We start from the raw sequence: 20,793 nt of genomic DNA, 5'->3' as shown, positions 1-20,793 counted from the left end.
CATAAAGTTTTGTATTTGAATATTAAATGTCTGTGATCAATACCCAGCCCCATCATTTTTTTCCAATCATCTATGACTGTAACATTTGAGTGTAATAACTGAAAGCTGAACTGGATGGGAGAATTTGAAAAATGACGTGAAAATGTGGATGTGATCCCAAGGCATAATTCACATAGTGTAGCAAAGCACAGCTACAGCAGGAGACACGAGACAATCTGCACTGTCATTCAGTTAATATTTAGTGTTCCTTCATCAGTTCAGAGAAAATTTCATAGTTGACTGTAACCTCTCTCTAAGATGTTTAGCCTTTACCACACCTCAATGCACCCCACCCAGTATTATCCATTCACTGAGCCATCAGGATGCCCTTCAAATGCCTTTGTAATTTTGTGCTTGGAGCCATTGTAATACCTATACTATTGACTCATTCTCAATATGCACCCATTCACAGAGTTTATTTCTAGTGATGATTCCTGAAACTATCTCTACATTGAAGTGTTAAAGGTTAATCAGATTAAACCTCTCTTCCTATTTTGGCAGCTGTGTTTGTAGTATTGTTGGATTGATTATTAAAGCAAAACCTTATTTCCAACAGGACATCCTGGTGCTGTAAAAGAAGCCTCGTGCTAAAAGTATCACTTTTGTTTGCTTCTGAAGACCCTGAAGAACTTTGGAAAGAGAGCATCTGATTTGGTGCAGGTACAATGGCAAAACATGTAAGTGATAGTGTATCTGTAAAACATTGAGCTCTTGTTTAGTTATAGATGTGTAAGGGTGGATGAAGAATTAATATTTTGAATCATCTCTATGGACCTATTGTTTCATGTAGCAGAAAACATGCACCAACAGGATTTTAAAATCACTTTTCATCAGGAGTTATAATGTGTTTTGTTTGAACTCCATATGTCATAACATTTTATGCAAGTTGCTTGCTAAAATGTTAACTCCTTGAATTAAGTTTTCAACTTTTATGTTTATGTATGGCTACAGTTCAACCTCGTTATTGACTCGTGTTGTACAACCTTCATTAAACCAAACTTCCCTTGGGTGTGGCAGTTACTCCATTATGATGCTTTGCCTAGATTTTAATATCTTATCAGAGGAGGAAAAACATCTTGTCTAAACTGGATATGTTTTTCACCCTTGCAAAATTTATCTGATCATATATTACTTGACCTCCTTTAGATTTTTGATTTCTTTCTCCTCCCACCCACCCAACCCCACTTCTTCCACAGCCACATAACATTCCCCAATAAAAGGCAGGTAACTTAATTCCTATAATAAAAACAGAAAGTGTTGGAAATACTCAGCAGGTCAGGTGGCATCTGTGGAGAGAGGCAGAGTTAACATTTCAGGTCTGTGACCTTTCAGCAGGTTAGAAAAGAATTGGGTTTTAAGCAAGTGAAGGGGGCATGGGGGTGTTTGGTGGGGAAGAGAACTAAAGGGAAGGTGTGTGATAGGGCAGAGGGCAGGAGAGATTAAATAACAATGCTGTCTTGGGACAAAGGCAAAGAGCGTGTTAATGCTTGTGTTGAAAGACACATCATTAGTCCAGAGAGAGTATTAACTGTTCACAATGTGGTCGCCTCTGCACTGTGGACACCAAATGCAGATTGTGTGACCACTTTGCGGGACACCTCCGCCCAGTCTGAAAGCATGACCCCAAGCTTCCGGTTGATTGTCATTTCAAAACACCCTCCCCACTGCTGTCATGCCCACATTTCTGTCCGTGGCCCGCTGCAGTGGTCCAGTGAACATCAACCAATCTCGAGGAGCAGCACCTGATCTTTAAGCCTCTGGACTCCTTTTTTATATTTTTTAAAATTTAATTTAATTTTTTAACCATATACCTATTTTTTCATGTGGACAGAGTTGCTCATTACTGTGCCATGAACACTCTCTCTGGACTAATGCTTTGTCTTTCACCACAAGCATTAACATGCTCTTTGCCTTTGTCCCATGACAGCTTTGTTATTTAATCTCTCCTGCTCTATCACACAACTCCCCTTTTGTTCTCTTCCCCACCAAATCCTCCCCCACTTCACTTGCTTAAAACCCAAATCTTTTCTAACCGTTGCCAGTTCTGATGAAAGGTCACAGACCTGAAATGTTAACTCTGCTCTCTCCACAGATGCTGCCTGACCTGCTGAGTATTTCCAGCACTTTGTTTTTATTTCAGATTTCCAGCATCTGCAATGTTTTGCTTTTATTAACTTAACACTGGTCTTCAATACCGTGGTGTAACCAATCGCTTTTTTTATTCTTTCATGGGATATGGGCATCACTGGCAAGGCCAGCATTTGTTGCCCATTCCTAATTGCCCTTGACAACTGAGTGGCTTGCTAGGCCATTTCAGAGGGCTATCAAGAGTTAACTACATTGCTGTGGGTCTGGAGTCACGTGTAGGCCAGACCGGATAAGGACGGCAGATTTCCTTCCCTATAGGACATTAGTGAATCAGATGGATTTTAACGACAATCAATAGTTTCATGGCACCATTATTGAGACTAACTTTCAATTCCATGTTTTTGTGTTAATAAATTGAATTAATTAATTGAATTTAAATTCCACCAGCTGCCGTGATGGGATTTGAACCTCTGTCCCCAGGGTATGAGCCTGGGCTGCTTGATTACTAGTTCAGTGACATTACCTCTTATACCATTGTCTCCCTAACTGAGAAGTATTCCTCCTTTTCTTCCTCGTATTTCACTTTTTCTGCCTCCCAACCTGCTATTGCTTTACCTAAGTTTGAGAATTCATTGTATGAATTTGCACGACTATGCTACATAACAAATACAGATATGGTTTTCTTCCTTGTTTCACCCTGTGCAGGCAATTCTTTTTCTAACCCATTTCATTTTAATTTATTCCCCACCGCCTTTACTTAGCATCACTGTGGGAAAAGCAAGGCTCCCAAGGTTCTTCCTCTGGGAAGTGTGCCAAAATTCCTGGGTTGGCTCGGCCTCTAATCTTGATTCCCTGCACTAAAGGGATTCATCTCATCAGTGCTTATTTACTCCCTCCTTCCCGCCACAATTCACTCCATTGGGAAAATCACCTTCCACCATTGTATGCAGTCCTTTGATGGACCAAAGTATTGCACCAACAGACTATTTTGTTTTTCTTTAACCAGATTTATTCTATTGAATGATAGATACTGAGAATGACATGATTTCTTTGGCAGCACCTCCCAAACTCGCATTCCACATTGAAGGACAAGGGCAGCAGGTGTATGGGGGCAGCATCACCTCCAAGTCCTCCTCCAAGTAGCACAACGTCCTGAATTGGAGGTGTAGTCACTTTTGCAATGTAATGTATGGGAATGTGGGAGACTATTTGTGCGTAGCAAGGTCCTACAAACACTCGTGAGATAATGACCAAATAATCTGTTTCAGTGATATTGGTTGAACGATTAACTCTTGGCTAGGAAACAGAGAGAATTTCCCTATTCTTCGAATATTACCATGGGATGTTTTATGTCAGACCCGAGGAAAGGTTGACAAGATATTGGTTTAATGTCTGATCTGAAAGACACACTCTTCTGAGCTTGAGATTAATATTTCCAATTTAAAATTGAAAAGGTTTGACCTGTGGTCTGGCTGAGTTACTTGATCTCAGCCAATGTGTCAGTCGGAGTGCTAGAATTGTACCCTTCAGGTGAGGAGAGGATAAATAAGACGTGGTTCTTATGTCTGATCACTTTTTGTGTAAATTCTGCTATAAAGCATGTTTTTAGATTTTGGGATTGGTTTCAACTATGATCTCCTCATCAGCTGAATAGCCTACTGATGCTTTCTATTTAGGCTGGTATATGAAGAATGATCTTCTGAGCAAGGAGCACAGTCGGCATCCATGGAACTGTAGCACAGCAGGTATCACTGCCTTTGAAGAAAAGAAAGGAGAAAATTGGGAAAAGCCAAAAAAAAGTGAAGGATACTGCAATAATTCTTTTGCAATGAGTTACGATTTTTAAATTGTATATATCCATTCTTTTTAATCCCTTCATAAATTTATCTCTTACATCTCAGCAAATGATCTGAAGATCATATTCACACGATGTTGCACATTTGGGAAATATAGCTGCTTAGCCTATAGCACCTGTGCTAGTGCTAGCTGTTAAAAAGAATTGTTCAAACAAAAGGTTGTTGTTCTGAGTGCATTTTGTTCAAAAAGGCTTGCGCCAGAGTAGCGGTTAATATTTTTTGTGTATGCATCAGTTCAGTGGAACTTGTATTTAAGGTCAACCACAGCTTAAGTTGTTCCAACATTTGATTGTTAACTATAAAGAACCAAGGTGTATGGCTTGTTGGCATTTTTCTTTAAAGAAACATTGCTCAGTTAGACCCTACTTAAAGTTAAGACCTATTACTGAGGCATTTCTATTCCCCCATCTATCTACTCAGATAATGTTTTCCCCTTATAGGCTTCTATCTGTTCAGCTGCACCCAGCATCATCTCTTACTGGATAAAAAGGGTAGACCTCTGTCAATATTGCTGTTTAGCTAGCTACTTAAGTACTACCTGCCAAACAGATTTTTTAAAAATTGTAATAAAAACCCATATACACTCTCCCTTGTTCCCTTCAGAAAGACATTGACTTCTGCTCAGTGCTGATCACTTAGCTATGGGTGAACTGTTCTGATGAACTTGTGTCTTCTTCCATAACATGATGAGTTTGAGAAACTATAAACTTTACATCCTGAAGACTCATCTGTTTTTAACACTAAGCTGAATCCAGCTGCATCCAGACATGACTTCAGTTGCTCACACCTGCCTACCAGTATATATTTCTGTTTCCTCTTCATTTAAAAAAAAAATTGGTATTAGAAGATTTCAGTTTCTGCTGGTAAAGAAGACGTAACTGTATATCTTTTTGCAGAGAGTCTGCAGTGTGGTAATTTCTGAGGTTTCAAGGGTAGGCCTATTAGTGGGTGCATGCAATGGGGTTCGGTAACTTTTTTGTCTGGTAATTTGCACTAGAGTAAATACTTTCGGTAGTTGCTGGAATGGAAAGATATATATTTGCAGAAGAAAATATACCATATTGATCTTTCAAAGTTGGTTTAGGTTTAACTCTCAGCATTGATCGAGTTATAGAATACAGACATTTATAGTTAGGGTAAAACCTTTTGTTTGCTGCTGAGAAAAGTATATATTATATGATGAGCATAATGGATGTTGATGGAAAGCTTGATCTAATGTAAATTATTGCAAATTTAGAAAAAGGTTTTTTGTTCAAGGATGAGCTGTACTGCTGATTTAATATTCATTGTGGACCATCAGCAGAATTGTATTCAAACACAATTTGTATTCTCATGGCCCCGCATGTCCCTCACTGTACCATTACCATCAAACCAGCAGACCAACACTGGTTCAATGAAGAATGCAGGAGGGCATGCAAGGAGCAGCACTAGGCATACCTAGAAATGAGGTATCAATCCGGTGAAGCTACAACACAGGGCTACTTGTATGCCAAACAGCAGAAGCAGCATGCAATAGACAGAACTAAGCAATCCCACAACTAACGGATCAGATCAAAGCTCTGCAATCCTGCCACATCCAGTTGTGAATGGTGATGGACAATTAAAAAACTAACAGGAGGAGGAGGATCCACAAATATTGGGCGGCACAGTGGCGCAGTGGTTAGCACCGCAGCCTCACAGCTCCAGGGACCCGGGTTCGATTCCAGGTACTGCCTGTGTGGAGTTTGCAAGTTCTCCCTGTGTCTGCGTGGGTTTTCTCCGGGTGCTCCGGTTTCCTCCCACAAGCCAAAAGACTTGCAGGTTGATAGGTAAATTGGCCATTATAAATTGTCACTAGTATAGGTAGGTGGTAGGGAAATATAGGAATAGGTGGGGATGTTTGGTAGGAATAGGTGGGGATGTTTGGTAGGAATATGGGATTAGTGTAGGATTAGTATAAATGGGTGGTTGATGTTCGGCACAGACTCGGTGGGCCGAAGGGCCTGTTTCAGTGCTGTATCTCTAATCTAATCTAATCTAATCATTCCCCCCCCTCAACGATGGGGGAGCCCATCACATCAGGGCAAAAGACAAGGCTAAAGTATTTGCAGCCATCTTCAGCCAGAAGTGCCGAGTGGATGATTATCTCAGCCTCGTCCTGAGGTCCCCAGCATCACAGTTGCCAGTCTTCAGCCAATCTGATTCACTCCACATGATATCAAGAAACGACTGAAGGCACTGGATTCAACAAAGGCTATGGGCCCTGACAACATCCCGGCTGTAGTACTGAAGACTTGTGCTACAGGCTAGCTGTGCTGCTAGCCAAGCTGTTCCAGTACAGTTACAAAACTGGCATCTACCCAGCAATGTGGAAAATTGCCAGGTATGTCCTATCCTTAAAAAGCAGGACAAATCTAACCTGGCCAATTACTGCCCCATCAGTCTATTACTGCCCCATCAGTCTATTACTGCCCCATCAGTCTATTACTGCCCCATCAGTCTATTACTGCCCCATCAGTCTATTACTGCCCCATCAGTCTATTACTGCCCCATCAGTCTACTCTCTATCTCCAGCAAAGCGAATGAATGTGTCGGTGACAGTGCATCAAGTGCCACTTAAACAGTAATAACCTGCTCGCCAGTGCTCAGTTTGGGTTCCACCATGGACACTCAGCTCCTGACTTCATTACAGCCTTAGTCCAAACATGGACAAAAGAGCTGAACTGTAGAGGTGAGGTGGGGGTGATTGCCCTGGATATCAAAGCCATGTCCTTTAGGGAAGGAAATCTGCCGTCCTTATCTGGTCTGGTCTGCGTGTGACTCCAGACCCACAGCAATGTGGTTGACTCTTAAATGCCCACTGAATGGCCTAAGAAGCCATTGTTCAAGGGCAGGTAGGGATGAACAATAAATGCTGGCTTAGCCAGCGACGCCCACAGCCCATGATGAATTTTTTAAAAAGCATTTGACCGAGTGTGGCATTGAGGCGTCCTAGCCAAACTAAGTCAATGAGAATCGAGGGGCAAACTCTCCCCTGGTTGGAGTTAAACCTCGTACAATGGAAGATGATTGTGTTTGTTGGAGGCCAATCATAGGGACATAGGAGCAGGAGTAGACTATTCAGCCCATCAGGCCTGCTCCGCCATTCAATTAGATCATGTCCGATCATCTACCTCAACGTTACTATCCCCATATCCCTTGATGTCATTAGTATCCAGATAGCTATCAATTTTGTCTTGAACATCTCAATGATTGAACCTCCAAAGCCCTCTTGGGGAGAAAATTCCAAAGATTCACCATCCTCTGAGTAAAGAAATTTCTCCTCATCTCAAATAGCCTACCCCTTATTCTGATACTCCGTCCCGAGTTTGAGCGCCCCTTGAGGCTTGCCTCCCTACCTCACTGGGTAAGTGAGGACATTGTTGCAGGAGTTCCTCAGGGTAGTGTCCTAGGCCCAAACATCTTCAGCTGCTACATCAGTGACCTTCCCTCCTTTTAAGGGTATAAATGGGATGTTTGCTGATTGTACGATGTTCAGTACCATTTGCAACTCCTCCGATACTGAAGTAGTCCGTGTCCATATGCACTATGCACCAAGACTTGAACAACATTCAGGCTTGGGCTGATAAGTGGCAAATAACATTCACGCCACACAAGTGCTAGGCAATGACGATCACCAATAAGAATCTAATCATTTCCCCTTGACATTCAATGGCATTACCATCGCTGAATCCTCCTCTATCAACATCCTGGGGGTTACCATTGACCAGAAACTGAACTGAACCAGCTACATAAATACTGTGGCTACAAGTGCAGGACAGAGGCTGGGAATTCTGTGATGAGTAAGCCACCTCCTGACTCCCCAAAGCCTCATCTACAAGGCACAAGTCAGGGGTGTGATAGGTTACTCTCCACTTGCCTGGATGTGTGCGACTCCCAACAACCCTCAAGAAGCTCAACACCATCCAGAACAAAGCAGCCCAATTGATTGGCACCCCATCCACCACCTTCAACATTCACTCCCTCCACCATCGACGCACAGTAGCAGCAGTGTGTACCATCTACAAGATGCACTGAAGCAACCCATCACGCCTCCTTCGACAGCACCTTCTAAACCCGTGACCTCTTTCATCTAGAAGAACAAGGACAGCAGTCGTATGGGAGCACCATCACCTGCAAGTTACCCTCCAAGTCCCACACTATCCTGACTTGGAAATATATTGTCGTTCCTTCACTGTCACTGGATCAAAATCCTGGAAGTCCCTCCCTAACAGCACTAGCTGTGTACCTGCAGCAGTTCAAGAAGGTAGCTCGCCACCACTTTCTCATGGGCAATGAGGGATGGGCCACGAATGCTAGTCTTGCCAGCGACGGCTACATTGCATGAATGCGACACATCAGGAAGGGGGAAAGTTACCTGGATATTTTGTACCAGGAGGCGGTCACACCCCTTAGGATAGGGTCTTCTGATTTGGTCAGTGGTCAGGGACAGGAGTGTGGCTGCAGCTGAGGCAGCTAAGGGGACCCAGACGGCAGGTGTGCAGAAGTCTCAGCCTTTGCGAGTATCCAACAGGTTTGTGGTTTTTCAACTTGTTTTGATGAGAGTGGGGGCTGTAGGGTGGATGAGCAACCTGACCATGGCACCATGATAGAGGAAGCCATTCAAGTGGAGGGAGAAAAACGGAATGTAGTGGTGGTAGGGGACAGTATAGTTAGGGGGATTGACACTGTACCCAGCAGCAAAGAACAAGAATCCTGACATAATATAAAAGCAAAATACTGCGGATGCTGGAAATCTGAAACAAAAAACAAGAAATGCTGGATTCACTCAGCAGGTCTGGCAGCATCTGTGGAAAGAGAAGCAGAGTTAACGTTTCGGGTCAGTGACCCTTCTTCGGAACTCCAGAATCCTGACAGCTTTGTCGCCTGCCCTGTGCCAGGGTTTGGAACATCTACTCAGGCTTGGAGAGGAACTTACGGTGGGAGGGGGAGGATCCAGTCGTCGTGATCCATGTAGGTATCAACGACAAAGGCAGGACAAGGAAAGGGGTTCTGCATAGTCAGTATGAGGAAGTAGGCACCAAATTAAGAAGCAGAACTTCAAAGGTAATAATCTCTAGATTATTACCTGAGCCACGTGCAAATTGGCATAGGGCAAATAAGATTAGAGAAATTAATGTGTGGCTGAAAGATTGGTGTGGTAGAAGTGGGTTCCGGTTTGTGGCGACACTGGCACCAGTACTGGGGAAAGTGGTGTCTACCGTTGGGATGGTCTACACCTGAACCGTGCTGGGGCCGGTGTTCTAGCGAGCTGCATAACTAGGGAAGTAGAGAGGGTTTTAAACTTATTAGTGGGGACAAGGGATCAAATTTGGGAAGATATGGTGAATCAAGGAGTAGAGACAAGGCAAGAGAGGAAGGTATTAATATGGGAAATGATAAACAGACTATGGCAGGAAAGGACAGAGCGTACAAACCGAAGAAGGGTCACTAACCCGAAACGTTAACTCTGCTTCTCTTTCCACAGATGCTGCCAGACCTGCTGAGTGGTTCCAGCATTTCTTGTTTTTAGTACAAATCTAAAAGTGGTTACAAAAATAATAAAAGGACAAAACTAAAGGCTCTGTATCTGAATACACGTAGCATTCAAAACAAAACAGATGAATTGAGAGGACAAATAAGATAAATAAGTACGATCTGATAGCCATTACAGAGACATGGCTGCAGGATGACATAGATTGGACCTGAATATTGAAGGGTACGTGGCATTTAGGAAGGACAGGAAGCTAGGAAAAGGTGGAGGGGTAGCTCTGTTAATTAATGCTGGTATTGGCACAATAGAGAGGGATGACCTAAGTTCAGGAGACCAGGATGTAGAAGCAGTTTGGGTAGAGATGAGAAATCATAAAGGCAAGAAGTCACTTGTGGGTGTGGTGTAGAGGCCACCTAACATTAACCACACTGTAGAACGGGCTATAAAGGAATAAATAATGGCAGCTTGTCAGAAAGATACAGTGGTAACCTACATGTAGACTGGAAAAATCAGATGGGCAGAGTTAACCTGGATGAGGAGTACGTAGAATGTTTTCAGGATAGTTTCTTGGAACAGTACGTTCCAGAGACCTGGTATTGTGCAACGAGATAGGATTAATTAATGACCTCATAGTAAAGGCGCCCCAAGATAGCAGCGATCATAATATGATTGAATTTTACATTCAGTTTGAGGGAGAGAAGAGTGGGTCGAAGGCTAGTAGTTTAAACTTAAATAAGGGCAATTATGAGGGCACGAAAGCAGAGCTAGCTAAAGTGAACTGGCAAATTAGGTTAAGGGATAGGTCAATAGTGATGCAGTGACAGACATTTAAGGGGATATATCAGAATACACAGAATAGATACATTTCAACGAGAAAGAAAAATTCCAAGAGAGGGACCAGCCATCCGTGGTTAACTAAAACAGTTCAAGATAGTATCGAACTTAAAGAAAAAGCCTGTAATTGCGCAATGATGGGAGGCAGGTCAGAAGATTGGACAGAATATAAAAAACAGCAAAGAATGAGTAAAGAGATTGATAAGGAAGGTAAAATTAGAGTATGAGAGAAAGCTAGCTAGAAATATAGAGACAGTTAGTAAGAGTTTCTATAGGTATTTAAAAAAGAAAAAAGTTAACAAAGTGAGCATTGGTCCTTTTAGAAAGTGAATCTGGGGAATTAATAATGGATAATAAGGAGATGGCAGATGAATTGAACAGATATTTTGCATCGGTCTTCACTATTGAGGATACAAGTAACATCCCAGTATTAGCTGCAAGTAGGGAAATGGAAGGGAGGGAGGAACTCGATCAAATTACAATCACCAGGGAAGTGGTACTGAACAAATTGTTGGAGCTGCGGGCTGACAAGTCCCCAGGATCTGATGGACTTCATCCTAGGGTGTTAAAAGAAGTGGCTAGTGAGATAGTTGATGCATTAGTTTCAATTTTCCAAAATTCCCTAGATTCGGGGAAGGTTCCGTTAGATTGCAAAATAGCGAATGTAACTCCTTTATTCAAAAAGGGACGGAGACAGAAAGCAGAAAACTACAGGCCAGTTAGCTTAACATCTGTCATGGGGAAAATGTTAGAAGTTGTTATTAAAGACTTTGTAGCAGGGCATTTAGAAAAATTCAAGGTAAGCAGCCAGAGTCAACATGGTTTTGTGAAAGGGAAACCTGTTTAACCAATTTATTGGAGTTCTTTGAGGGAGTTACATGTGCTGTGGATGAAGGGGAACTGGTGGATGTATTGTACTTAGATTTCCAGAAGGCATTTGATAAGGAACTATATCAAAGGTTATTGCAGAAAATAAAAGCTCATGGTGTAGGGGGGTAACATATTGGCATGGGTAGAGGATTGGCCAGCTAACAGGAAACAGCAGGCATAAATGGGTCATTTTCTGGTTGGCAAGATGTAATAAGTGGTGTGCCACAATGATCTGTGCTGGAGCCTCAACGTTTTACAATTTATATCAATGACAGATGACGGGACCGAAGGTATGGTTGCTAAATTTGCTGATGACACAAAGATAGGTAGGAAAGTAACTTGTGAAGAGGACATAAAGAAGCTCCAAAGGGATATAGATAGGTTAAGTGAGTGGGCAAAGACCTAACAAATGGAGTATAATGTGGGAAAAAGTGCAATTGTCCACTTTGGCAGGAAGAATAAAAAAGAATATTATCTAAATGGTGAGAGATTGCAGGGCTCTGAGATGCAGAGGGATCTGGGTGTCCTAGTGCATGAATCACAAAAGGTTAGTATGCAGGTACAGCAGGTAATTAGGAAAGCTAATAGAATGTTATCGCTATTCACAAGGGGAATTGAATACAAAAGTAGGGAGGTTATGCTTCAGCTATACAGGGCATTGGTGAGACCACATCTGGAATACTGTGTACAGTATTGGTCTCCTTATTTAAGGAAGGATGTAAATGCTTTGGAGGCAGTACAGAGAAGGTTTACTAGACTAATACCTGGAATGGGCGGGCAGTCTTATGAGGAAAGATTGGACAGGCTAGGCTTGTATTGCTAGACTTTAGAAGAGTAAGAGGCGACTTGATTGAAATATATAAGATCCTGAGGCGTCTTGACAGGGTGGGTGTGGAAAGGTTGTTTCCCCTTGTGGGAGAATCTAGAACTAGGGGTCGCTGTTTAAAAATAAGGGGGTCGCCCATCTAAGACAGAGATGAGGAGAAATTCTTTGAGTGTTGTGGGTCTTTGGAATTCTCTTTCTCAAAAGGCGGTGGAAGCAGAGTCTTTGAATTTTTTAAGGCAGAGGTAGATAGATTCTTGATAGCAAGGGGGTGAAAGGTTATCGGGGTAGGTGGAAATATGGAGTAATCAGTTCAATTATGAACTTATTGAATGACGGAGCAGGCTCGAAGGGCCGAGTGGCCGACTCCTGCTCCTAATTCATATGTTCGTATGAAAGAATAATATGCTGTATTTTAAACTCTTGGATTACAAATTACGATTTTTTTTATTTTCCCATGGGGGGGGCCCTTTTATAGCAGCATGATCTGGGGAAACTGGACATTTGCACAGCTTAGTTTTTCTTTTTTAAACAATATATTCAAAACTGACCATTTGAGGAGCACGATGTTCCAATATGTTGTATGTGGTTGGGCATTCTTTTGTGCTGTACCCTCTGTAAACTTGAGTTCGTCCAGAACTCTGCTGCAGGTATCCTGTGCCATATCAAGTCCCGTTTCCCATCACTCTGAGCTTGCTCATCTACTTTGGCTCCTGATCTCGATTTTAAAATTTTTATCCTCGTTTTCGAATTCCTCCATGTCCTGGCCCTACCCAAGTCTGTAACCTCCTCCAGCCCTACAACCTTCCAAGAATACTGCATTCTTCCAGCTCTGGGCCTCTTGCACAGCCTGATTTTCATTACTTCACCATTGGTGACCTTGTCTTCAGCTGCCTCTGGCCTGAGCTCTGGAATTTCCTCCCTAAACCTTTCCGCTTCTCTAACTCTCTTCTCCTCAACCCAAGGACGGAGGCATTGCTGGGTCTGGTTCTGGGGAATGAGGTGGGTCAAGTGGATCAGCTGTCAGTTGGGGATCATTTAGGGGACAGTGATTTTAGTATCATAAGGTTTAGGTTAACTATGGTAAAGGACAAGGAACAATCCAGAGTAAAAATAATTAATTGCTTTTTTATTCTTTCATGGTATGTAGATGTCACTGGTAAGGCCAGCATTTGTTGCTCATCCCTAGTTGCCCTTGACAACTGAGTGGCTTGCTAGGCCATTTCAGAGGGCATTTAAGAGTCAGCCACATTGCTGTGGGTCTGGAGTCACATGTAGGCCAGACCAGGTAAGGACGGCAGATTTCCTTCCCTAAAGGACAGTAGCGAATCAGGTGGGTTTCTACGACAATCGATCATAGTTTCATAGCACTATTACTGTGACTAGCTTTCAGTTTTATTAATTAATGGAATTTAAATTCCACCTGCTGCCTTGGTGGGATTTGAACCCGTGTCCCCAGGGCATTGGCCCTGAGCTTCTGAATTGCTAGTTCAATGACATTACCACTACACCACTGTCTCACCAATTCCCCCATTGAGGGAGGGACAATTTGGGAACGGACCTGACCCAAGTAAATTTAAAGGAACAGTGGGCTGCATTTCAAGAGCAGGTGGTTCGTGTACAGTCAAGGTACATTCCCATGAGGGGAAGAGGTAGGACAAAAAAATCCAGATCTCTCTGGGTGACAAAAGAGGTAGAGAGTAAGGTTAAGCAAAAAAGGACCGTATGACAGATGTCAGATTGATGATACAAGTGAGAACCAGGCTGAATATAGAAAGTTCAGAATGGAAGTGAAAAAAGAAATAAGAGCAGCAGAGAGAGACTATGGGAAGCGGTTGGCAGCTAACATAAAAGGAAATCTAAAAGTCTTTTCTGGGCATATAAATAGTAAAAGGAGGAGTGAGGCTGATTAGGGACCAAAAAAGAGATTTACGCATGGAGGCAGAGGGCATGCTTGAGGTACTAAATGACTATTTTGCATCTGTCTTTACCAAAGATGATGATGCTGCCAAGGTCATTGTGAAAGAGGAGGTAGTTGAGACACTGGATGGGCAAAAATTAACAAAGAGGAGGTATAATAAAGGCTGGCTGTACTTTATAGTTTTGTAAGTCACCAGGACCGGATCAGATTCATCCAAGGATGCTGAGGAAAATAAGGGTGGAAATTGTGGAGGCATTGGCTATAATCTTCCAATCCTCTTTAAATACAGGGATGGTGTCAGAGAACTGGAGAATTGCAAATGTTGCACCATTGTTCAAAAAGGATGTAAGGATAAACCAGCAACTACAGGCCATTTAATTTAACCTTGGTGTTGGGAAAGCTTTTAGAAACATTAACACGGGACAAAATTAACAATCACTTGAACAAATAGTGATTAAGTAAGAAAAGCCAGCACTGGTTTATTAAAGGCAGATAGTGTTTAACTAAAATGATTGAGTTTTTTGATGAGGTAACAGCGAAGGTTGATGAAGGTGATGTGTACATGGATTTCCAAAAGGCATTTGATAAAGTGCCTATGACCGAGTTGTCAGCAAAGTTAAAGCCCGTGGAATAAAAGGGACAGTGACAGCCTGGATACGAAGTTGGCTGAGTAGGAAACAGAGAGTAGTGGTGAACGGTTGGTTTTTGGACTGGAGGCAGATATATAGTGGGGTTTACCAGGGGTCAGTATTAGGACAAATGCCTTTCTTGATCTACATTAATGACCTTGACTTGGGTGTACAGGGCATAATTGTAAAATTTGCAGATGACACAAAACTTGCAAGTATTGTGAACTGAAGAGGATAGTGATAGACTTCAAAAGGATATAGACAGGCTGGTGGAATGGGCAGACATGTGGCAGATGAAATTTAATGCAGAGAAGTGTGAAGTGATGCATTTTGGTCAGATGAATGAGGAGCAGCAATATAAATGGGACCTGAGGACATATTTGCACAAATCGTTGAAGGTGACAGGGCAGGTTGAGGAAGTGGTTAAAAAGGCATGCGCGATTCTGGGCTTCATAAATAGAGGCATGGGGCCAGATTTGCAAAATGGGGTCAGGAACCTGACGCCCAGATACTTTGAGTCTCAACCCCGTGCCTCAACTGTGTCGCTTATGCGACGGTGTTTCGAAATGCAAATGCCATAATTGGGCAGGAGGCGAGCTTGGTGCCGAGCATCTCCAGGAGGAGAGAGTTGCAGGTCGAGCGCGAGTGGCAAAGGCAGCCATGATGGGGCCTGCCGTTGCCTTGGCGAAGAGAGCAGGCAGCTACTTAGAGGGTCAAGAGCATTAAAGAATAATAGTGTTCAAACATCCAAAACACAGGTACTACGCGTGGTCCAGCGCAAGATCCCTAAGGGCCCCATAATCTTCAACCCTTAGCACCGCTGTGAACCTGACAGCTGTGCACTAAGGTGCACCTGACTGTTCGGGTTCGCAGGAATCTCATTTGAAAATTGCAGTCTCGACCTCCCCAGCCCCTTAAGCTCCTGAATGGGTTATTAATTGGAGGTGAGTGGGTTCCTCGTTCCCTCACTTTAAAAATTGGAATCTGTCCCAGAGGCGTTGGAATCCAGATACGCCCTCTGGCACTGCGATTTTTAAATCCCTTCTGCACCTGATCCCGACTCCACTGGTGTTTGAAAATCCGGCCAATAGAGTACGACAGCAAGGAAGCTATGCTGAACCTGTATAAAACATTTGTTCTGCCTCAGCTGGAGTATTGTGTCCAATTCTGGGCACCACACTTTAGGAAGGATGTGAAGGAATTGGAGAGAGTGCCGAAAAGATTTACAAAAATGGTTCCAGGATTGAGGTGCTTCAGCTACATGGATAGATTGGAGAAGCTGGAGCTGCTCTCCTTAGCGAAGGGAAGGTTGAGAGGAGATTTGATAGAGGTGTTCAAAATCGACATAGATGACTATGTGGGGGTTAGGATCAGTAAGTACGCGGATGACACAAAGATTGGCCGAGTGGTTAACAGTGAGGTGGAGTGTCTTGGGTTACAGGAAGATATAGACGGGATGGTCAAATGGGCAGAAAAGTGGCAGATGGAATTTAACGCTGAAAAGTGTGAGGTGATACACTTTGGAAGGATTAATGTGACACAGAAGTATTCAATGAATGGCCTGACACTGGGAAGTTCCGAGGAAGAAAGGGACCTTGGCGTGTTTGACCATAGATCTCTGAAGGCAGAAGGGCAGGTTAATAGGGTGGTGAAAAAGGCATATGGGACACTTGCCTTGATCAATCGAGGCATAGATTACAAAAGCAGGGAAGTCATGTTGGAGTTGTACAGAACTTTGGTAAGGCCACAGCTGGAGTACTGTGTGCAATCCTGGTCGCCACATTATAGGAAGGATGTGATTGCATTGGAGGGGGTGCAGAGGCGATTCACCAGGAAGTTGCCTGGGATGGAACATTTAAGCTATGAAGAGAGGTTGGATAGGCTTGGGTTGTTTTTGCTGGAGCAGAGAAGACTGAGGGGTGACCTGATCGAGGTGTACAAGATTATGAGGGGCATGGACAAGGTGGATAGGGAGCAGTTGTTCCCCTTCGTTGAAGGGTCAGTTATGAGGGGTCACAAGTTTAAGGTGAGGGGTGGGAGGTTTAAGGGGGACTTGAGGAAGAACTTTTTTACCCAGAGGGTGGTGACGGTCTGGAATGCCCTGCCTGGCAGTGTGGTAGATGCTGGTTGCCTCACATCCTTTAAAAAGTACCTGGATGAGCACTTGGCACGTCATAACATTCAAGGCTATGGACCAAGTGCTGGCAAATGGGATTAGGTAGACAGGTCAGGTGTTTTAATGCATCGGTGCAGACTCGATGGGCTGAAGAGCCTCTTCTGCACTGTATTATTCTGTGATTCTGTCTGGGCAGAGTGGATAGGGAGAAACTGTTCCCATTGGCAGAAGGATCCAGAACCAGAGGACACTGATTTAAGGTGAATAGCAAAAGAACCAAAGGCAACATGAGGAAAAACTTTTTTACGCAGTGAGTGGTAAGGATCTGGAATGCACTCCCTGAGAGCGTGGTAAAGGCAGATTCAATCCTGGCTTTCAAAAGGGATAATTTATCTGAATAGAATAAAATTTGCGTAACTATGGGGAAAAGACAGGGGAGTGGCACTAGCTGCATTGCTCTTTCAGAGAACTGGCATGGACATGACGGGCTGAATGGCCGCCTCCTATGCTGTAACCATTCTGTGATTCTATGAAGATGTTCTTTTAAAACCAACCTCTTTTGGTCACCTGTCCTAATATCTCCGTATGTGGTTTAGTGTCAGTTTTGTTTAATAAAGCTCCTGTGAAGTGCCTTGGAACTTTTTACTTTGTGAAAGGTGCTTTCTTAGAACATGTTATTGTACCACCGACAGCAAATGTTAAATCATGCGGCTTAGAATGTACTTCACTTGTGTACAAATTTCTGAGATCTACACTTAGTAGAAAATTAATAATTCATGAAATAGCCTGGCTATTCCTAACTGTATGCTATTCCATCCCCCCCCCTCCTCCCTTTAGGTTGCAATAATTAACACAAATGGAGATTTGAAAGGATACACAGACCAGAACCTTTTTCCAGTGAAGGGTGAGTAGAAGTTGAATATGTAAAAGCACAATTTATGTGAATTAAAATTGAAATACTCAACACATTGCCTCAATTACCTCATGAATTAACTGGAATTCTAATTTGAAGTATGTATCTGTCATATTTATAAGTAACCAGCTTAAGAGATAGTGATTTTTACCTGGAATTGATTCTGGGTTTAGCTCTTGGGAATGTTGCCTTCAGTAGAGATGAGTTTTTATTTGGAAGCAAGTCGAGAACTGGATTCCCTTAACTTACTAAAGTCTTTGTTCTTGCTTTAGAATATTAAGGACTCTAATGATCTCTGAACTCTGGATCAGTGCTTCAATCTTTGCAAGCCTATTTAGTGGATCTGTTCCAAGTATTTTAGGAAGTTATTTTCTTAAACACTTGCGCCTTTTCCTTTCGCAGTCTACGCTTGGATACATGGGCTGTGTACAAGTGAATTGCAGGCTTTGCTAGTATGTGCATGTGCTCCTATTTTATTATAATTTCTTTGAAACTCATGTTTATCTCACAGCCAACAAGAGGCAAGGGACATGTGTTGGCTGCTCTGTGGAAATTCGAGTCACAAGTCTACTACTAGTTTATAATACTGACAACTCTTCTCCTTCACACTGATATGACCTTTCTCCAGAGATTGAGAGAGCAGGGAATCGTAGGATTAGTGTTGCATTGCTCTGGCAAAGAGCTGGCACAGATGTGATAAGACCAAAGAGCCTCCTCCGATGGTTCTGTGGTATGTGTCAGGCAGGAGCTGGCAGCAAGTCTGGAGACCCAGTATACCAATGCAGTGTAATACTATGTTACAATTGTTCTGTGCAGTTATTCTCCTTTGTGATATAGCTGTACTCACACTGACATATTCATAGTTAAGTTTGTATAAGTGGCAAATTATCTTAGCCAGCAGGAATTGAGTTGTTGATGTAGTTACAGCTGAGCCCCCTCTGTACTGTCTTAAGTTCACCATATTTCAGTATTCACTAATAGCTGTGCTAATCTGCCCCTTCTTTCTTATAGATTACTCCCATTCTAACTGTATGAGTTGACAGCAAGCTGACTCTGTGCACACACAGATCTAAATAATTTATTTCTTCTAGTAGTCCTAGCAACTACAGGCCAGTTAGTTCAACATCAGTGGTGGGTAAGGTTTTAGAAACCACAGTCTGGGAAAAAATCAACAGACGCTTGGAGAGGTGAGAGTGTTAATTAAGGAGAGCCAGCTTGGATTTGTAAAAGGTAGATCATGCTTGACTAATCTAATAGAACTTTTTGATGAAGCAACCGAGAGGGTTGATGAAGGGAATGCGGTGGATGTTGTCCATATTTATTTTAAGAAAGCATTTGATAAGGTACCACATAAAAGGCTGGCTAACAAAATTGAGGTTTATGGAAAAGGAGGGTCAGTGTCCAATTGGATAAAAACAAATTGGCTGAAGGACAGAAAACAGCGAGTCATAGTAAATGGTTGTTTTTCAGACTGGAGGATGGTAGATGGTGTTCCCCATGGGTCAGTGCTGGGACCATTGATTTTGTTTGCGAAACATAAAAGACTTGGATCTTAGAATACAGAGTAGGATCTCAAAATTTGCCGATGACACCAAACTTGGAGGTGTGGCAAACAGTGAGGATGATGTGAATTGATCCTTGAAGGCCCAGAATATATTGACAAAGTGGTTAGAAAAGCATATGGGATTTTGGGCTTCACAAATAGGGGCAGTGGTTAGGCCGCAACTGGGGTATTATGTCCAGCCTGATCACCACACATCCTTCAGGAAGGATGCGAGGGCCCTTGAAAGGGTGCAGAGGAGATTTGATTTGATTTTGATTTAGAGATACAGCACTGAAACAGGCCCTTCGGCCCACCGAGTCTGTGCCGACCATTAGTCACCCATTTATACTAATCCTACACTAATCCCATATTCCCACCACATCCTCACCTGTCCCTATATTCCCCTACCACCTACCTATACTAGGGGCAATTTATAATGGCCAATTTACCTATCAACCTGCAAGTCTTTTGGCTGTGGGAGGAAACCGGAGCATCCGGAATGGTTTCTGGGATGGGGCATTTTAGTTACAAGGTTAGGTTGGAAAAGGTGGGGTTGTTCTCTGTAGAGCAAAGGAGATTGAGGGGAGATTTACTAGAGGTGTACAAATTATGACAGGCTTAGATAAGTTAGACAAGGAAAAACTGTTCCCATTAACTAATGGTACATGGACTAGGGACACAGATGGAAGGTTTTGGGCAGGAGATGCAGGGGGAATATGAAAAGAAATTTAAGCGGTGGGTGGTGATCTCTTAGAACGCAATGCCCATGAGGGTGGTGGAAGCGGAGACAGTAAATGACTTCAAAAGGAAACTGGATGGCCACTTGAAGGAAATAAACTTGCAGGGTTACGGGATCGAGTGACAGAGTGAGACTGACTCGATTGCTCCATGGAGAGCTAGCATAGAATCGATGGGCTGAATGACCTCCTTCTGTGCCGTAAATGACCCTATGGCCCAATTCCACAAAGGACTTTTGCTGTGCAGAGGAACAGAGAAGGGACCCAAGCATTCAATCACCAAGCACCTCCACTGATTCAACAGGGATCAGCAATCTTTTCTTTTCGAAATGCTGATTTACAGCAGTTAGTCATTTTCAAACTTCATATCAGCTGAGTAAACTGGGGACACATTATCAGTTATCACCACTTTATCTCGACATTTAAGTTCAGAGTAGTGTTAAGGTGTTAAAATTAGCCCTGTGCGCTGAGCACTTTTAAATCAAAACTTCACCCTACCATCCCCTGAAAAGGGATCAACTCTTGCGACCAATAAAGCTAGATATTAGCTTTTGATCTGCCCATCTGTGTGGGAGCTATTTTTTTTTAATACAAATGTGACCCAAATGTACTGCCTTAGACCAGATGACTTTGCTGCAGTGTGAAACAGTTGTGTATTTAAATAAGTTGCTTCTACTAGACGGTGAGGCATAACCTGAATGGAGAGCCTTGTCCAAGATTTTTTTTTGTATTTGTGAGCTGCATCGACCCATACCACAGAGCCCCTCGGCACTCGAGGTTTAAATTCATGTTCCCATTAATTTGCATTTAACTCAATTTTGCAGATATGATGGATTTTAATGTTCTTTTTAGGATTTGTCCACTAATTGAGGCAAAATAGCCAATTTCCAGGGTCCAGGGCATCAGATTTGA

At 42.8% G+C, this 20,793-nt stretch overlaps 1 protein-coding gene across 7 annotated transcripts in view; it reads left to right on the top strand.

Annotated features, from left to right (window-relative positions):
- The window catches only part of LOC137375400 (transcription factor Dp-2-like), a 223,856-nt gene that overhangs the window by 41,404 nt on the left and 161,659 nt on the right, over nt 1-20,793 (top strand). For 4 of the 7 annotated variants that reach the window (XM_068042569.1, XM_068042567.1, XM_068042565.1 and 1 more), the window contains 2 exons: nt 596-716; nt 17,526-17,592. In XM_068042569.1, the coding sequence (XP_067898670.1) occupies nt 705-716; nt 17,526-17,592 (79 nt within the window). In that variant the 5' untranslated portion in view covers nt 596-704. Of the gene's footprint in view, nt 1-595; nt 717-3,803; nt 3,873-3,940; nt 3,960-13,336; nt 13,356-17,525; nt 17,593-20,793 lie in introns of those variants that run through there. The other 3 variants (XM_068042570.1, XM_068042571.1, XM_068042572.1) reach the window with 3 other exon arrangements.

This window comes from Heterodontus francisci, chromosome 11, assembly GCF_036365525.1.
Source record: "Heterodontus francisci isolate sHetFra1 chromosome 11, sHetFra1.hap1, whole genome shotgun sequence".
NCBI classification, from domain to species: domain Eukaryota; kingdom Metazoa; phylum Chordata; class Chondrichthyes; order Heterodontiformes; family Heterodontidae; genus Heterodontus; species Heterodontus francisci.
This window is presented reverse-complemented; position numbering and strand designations above follow the sequence as displayed.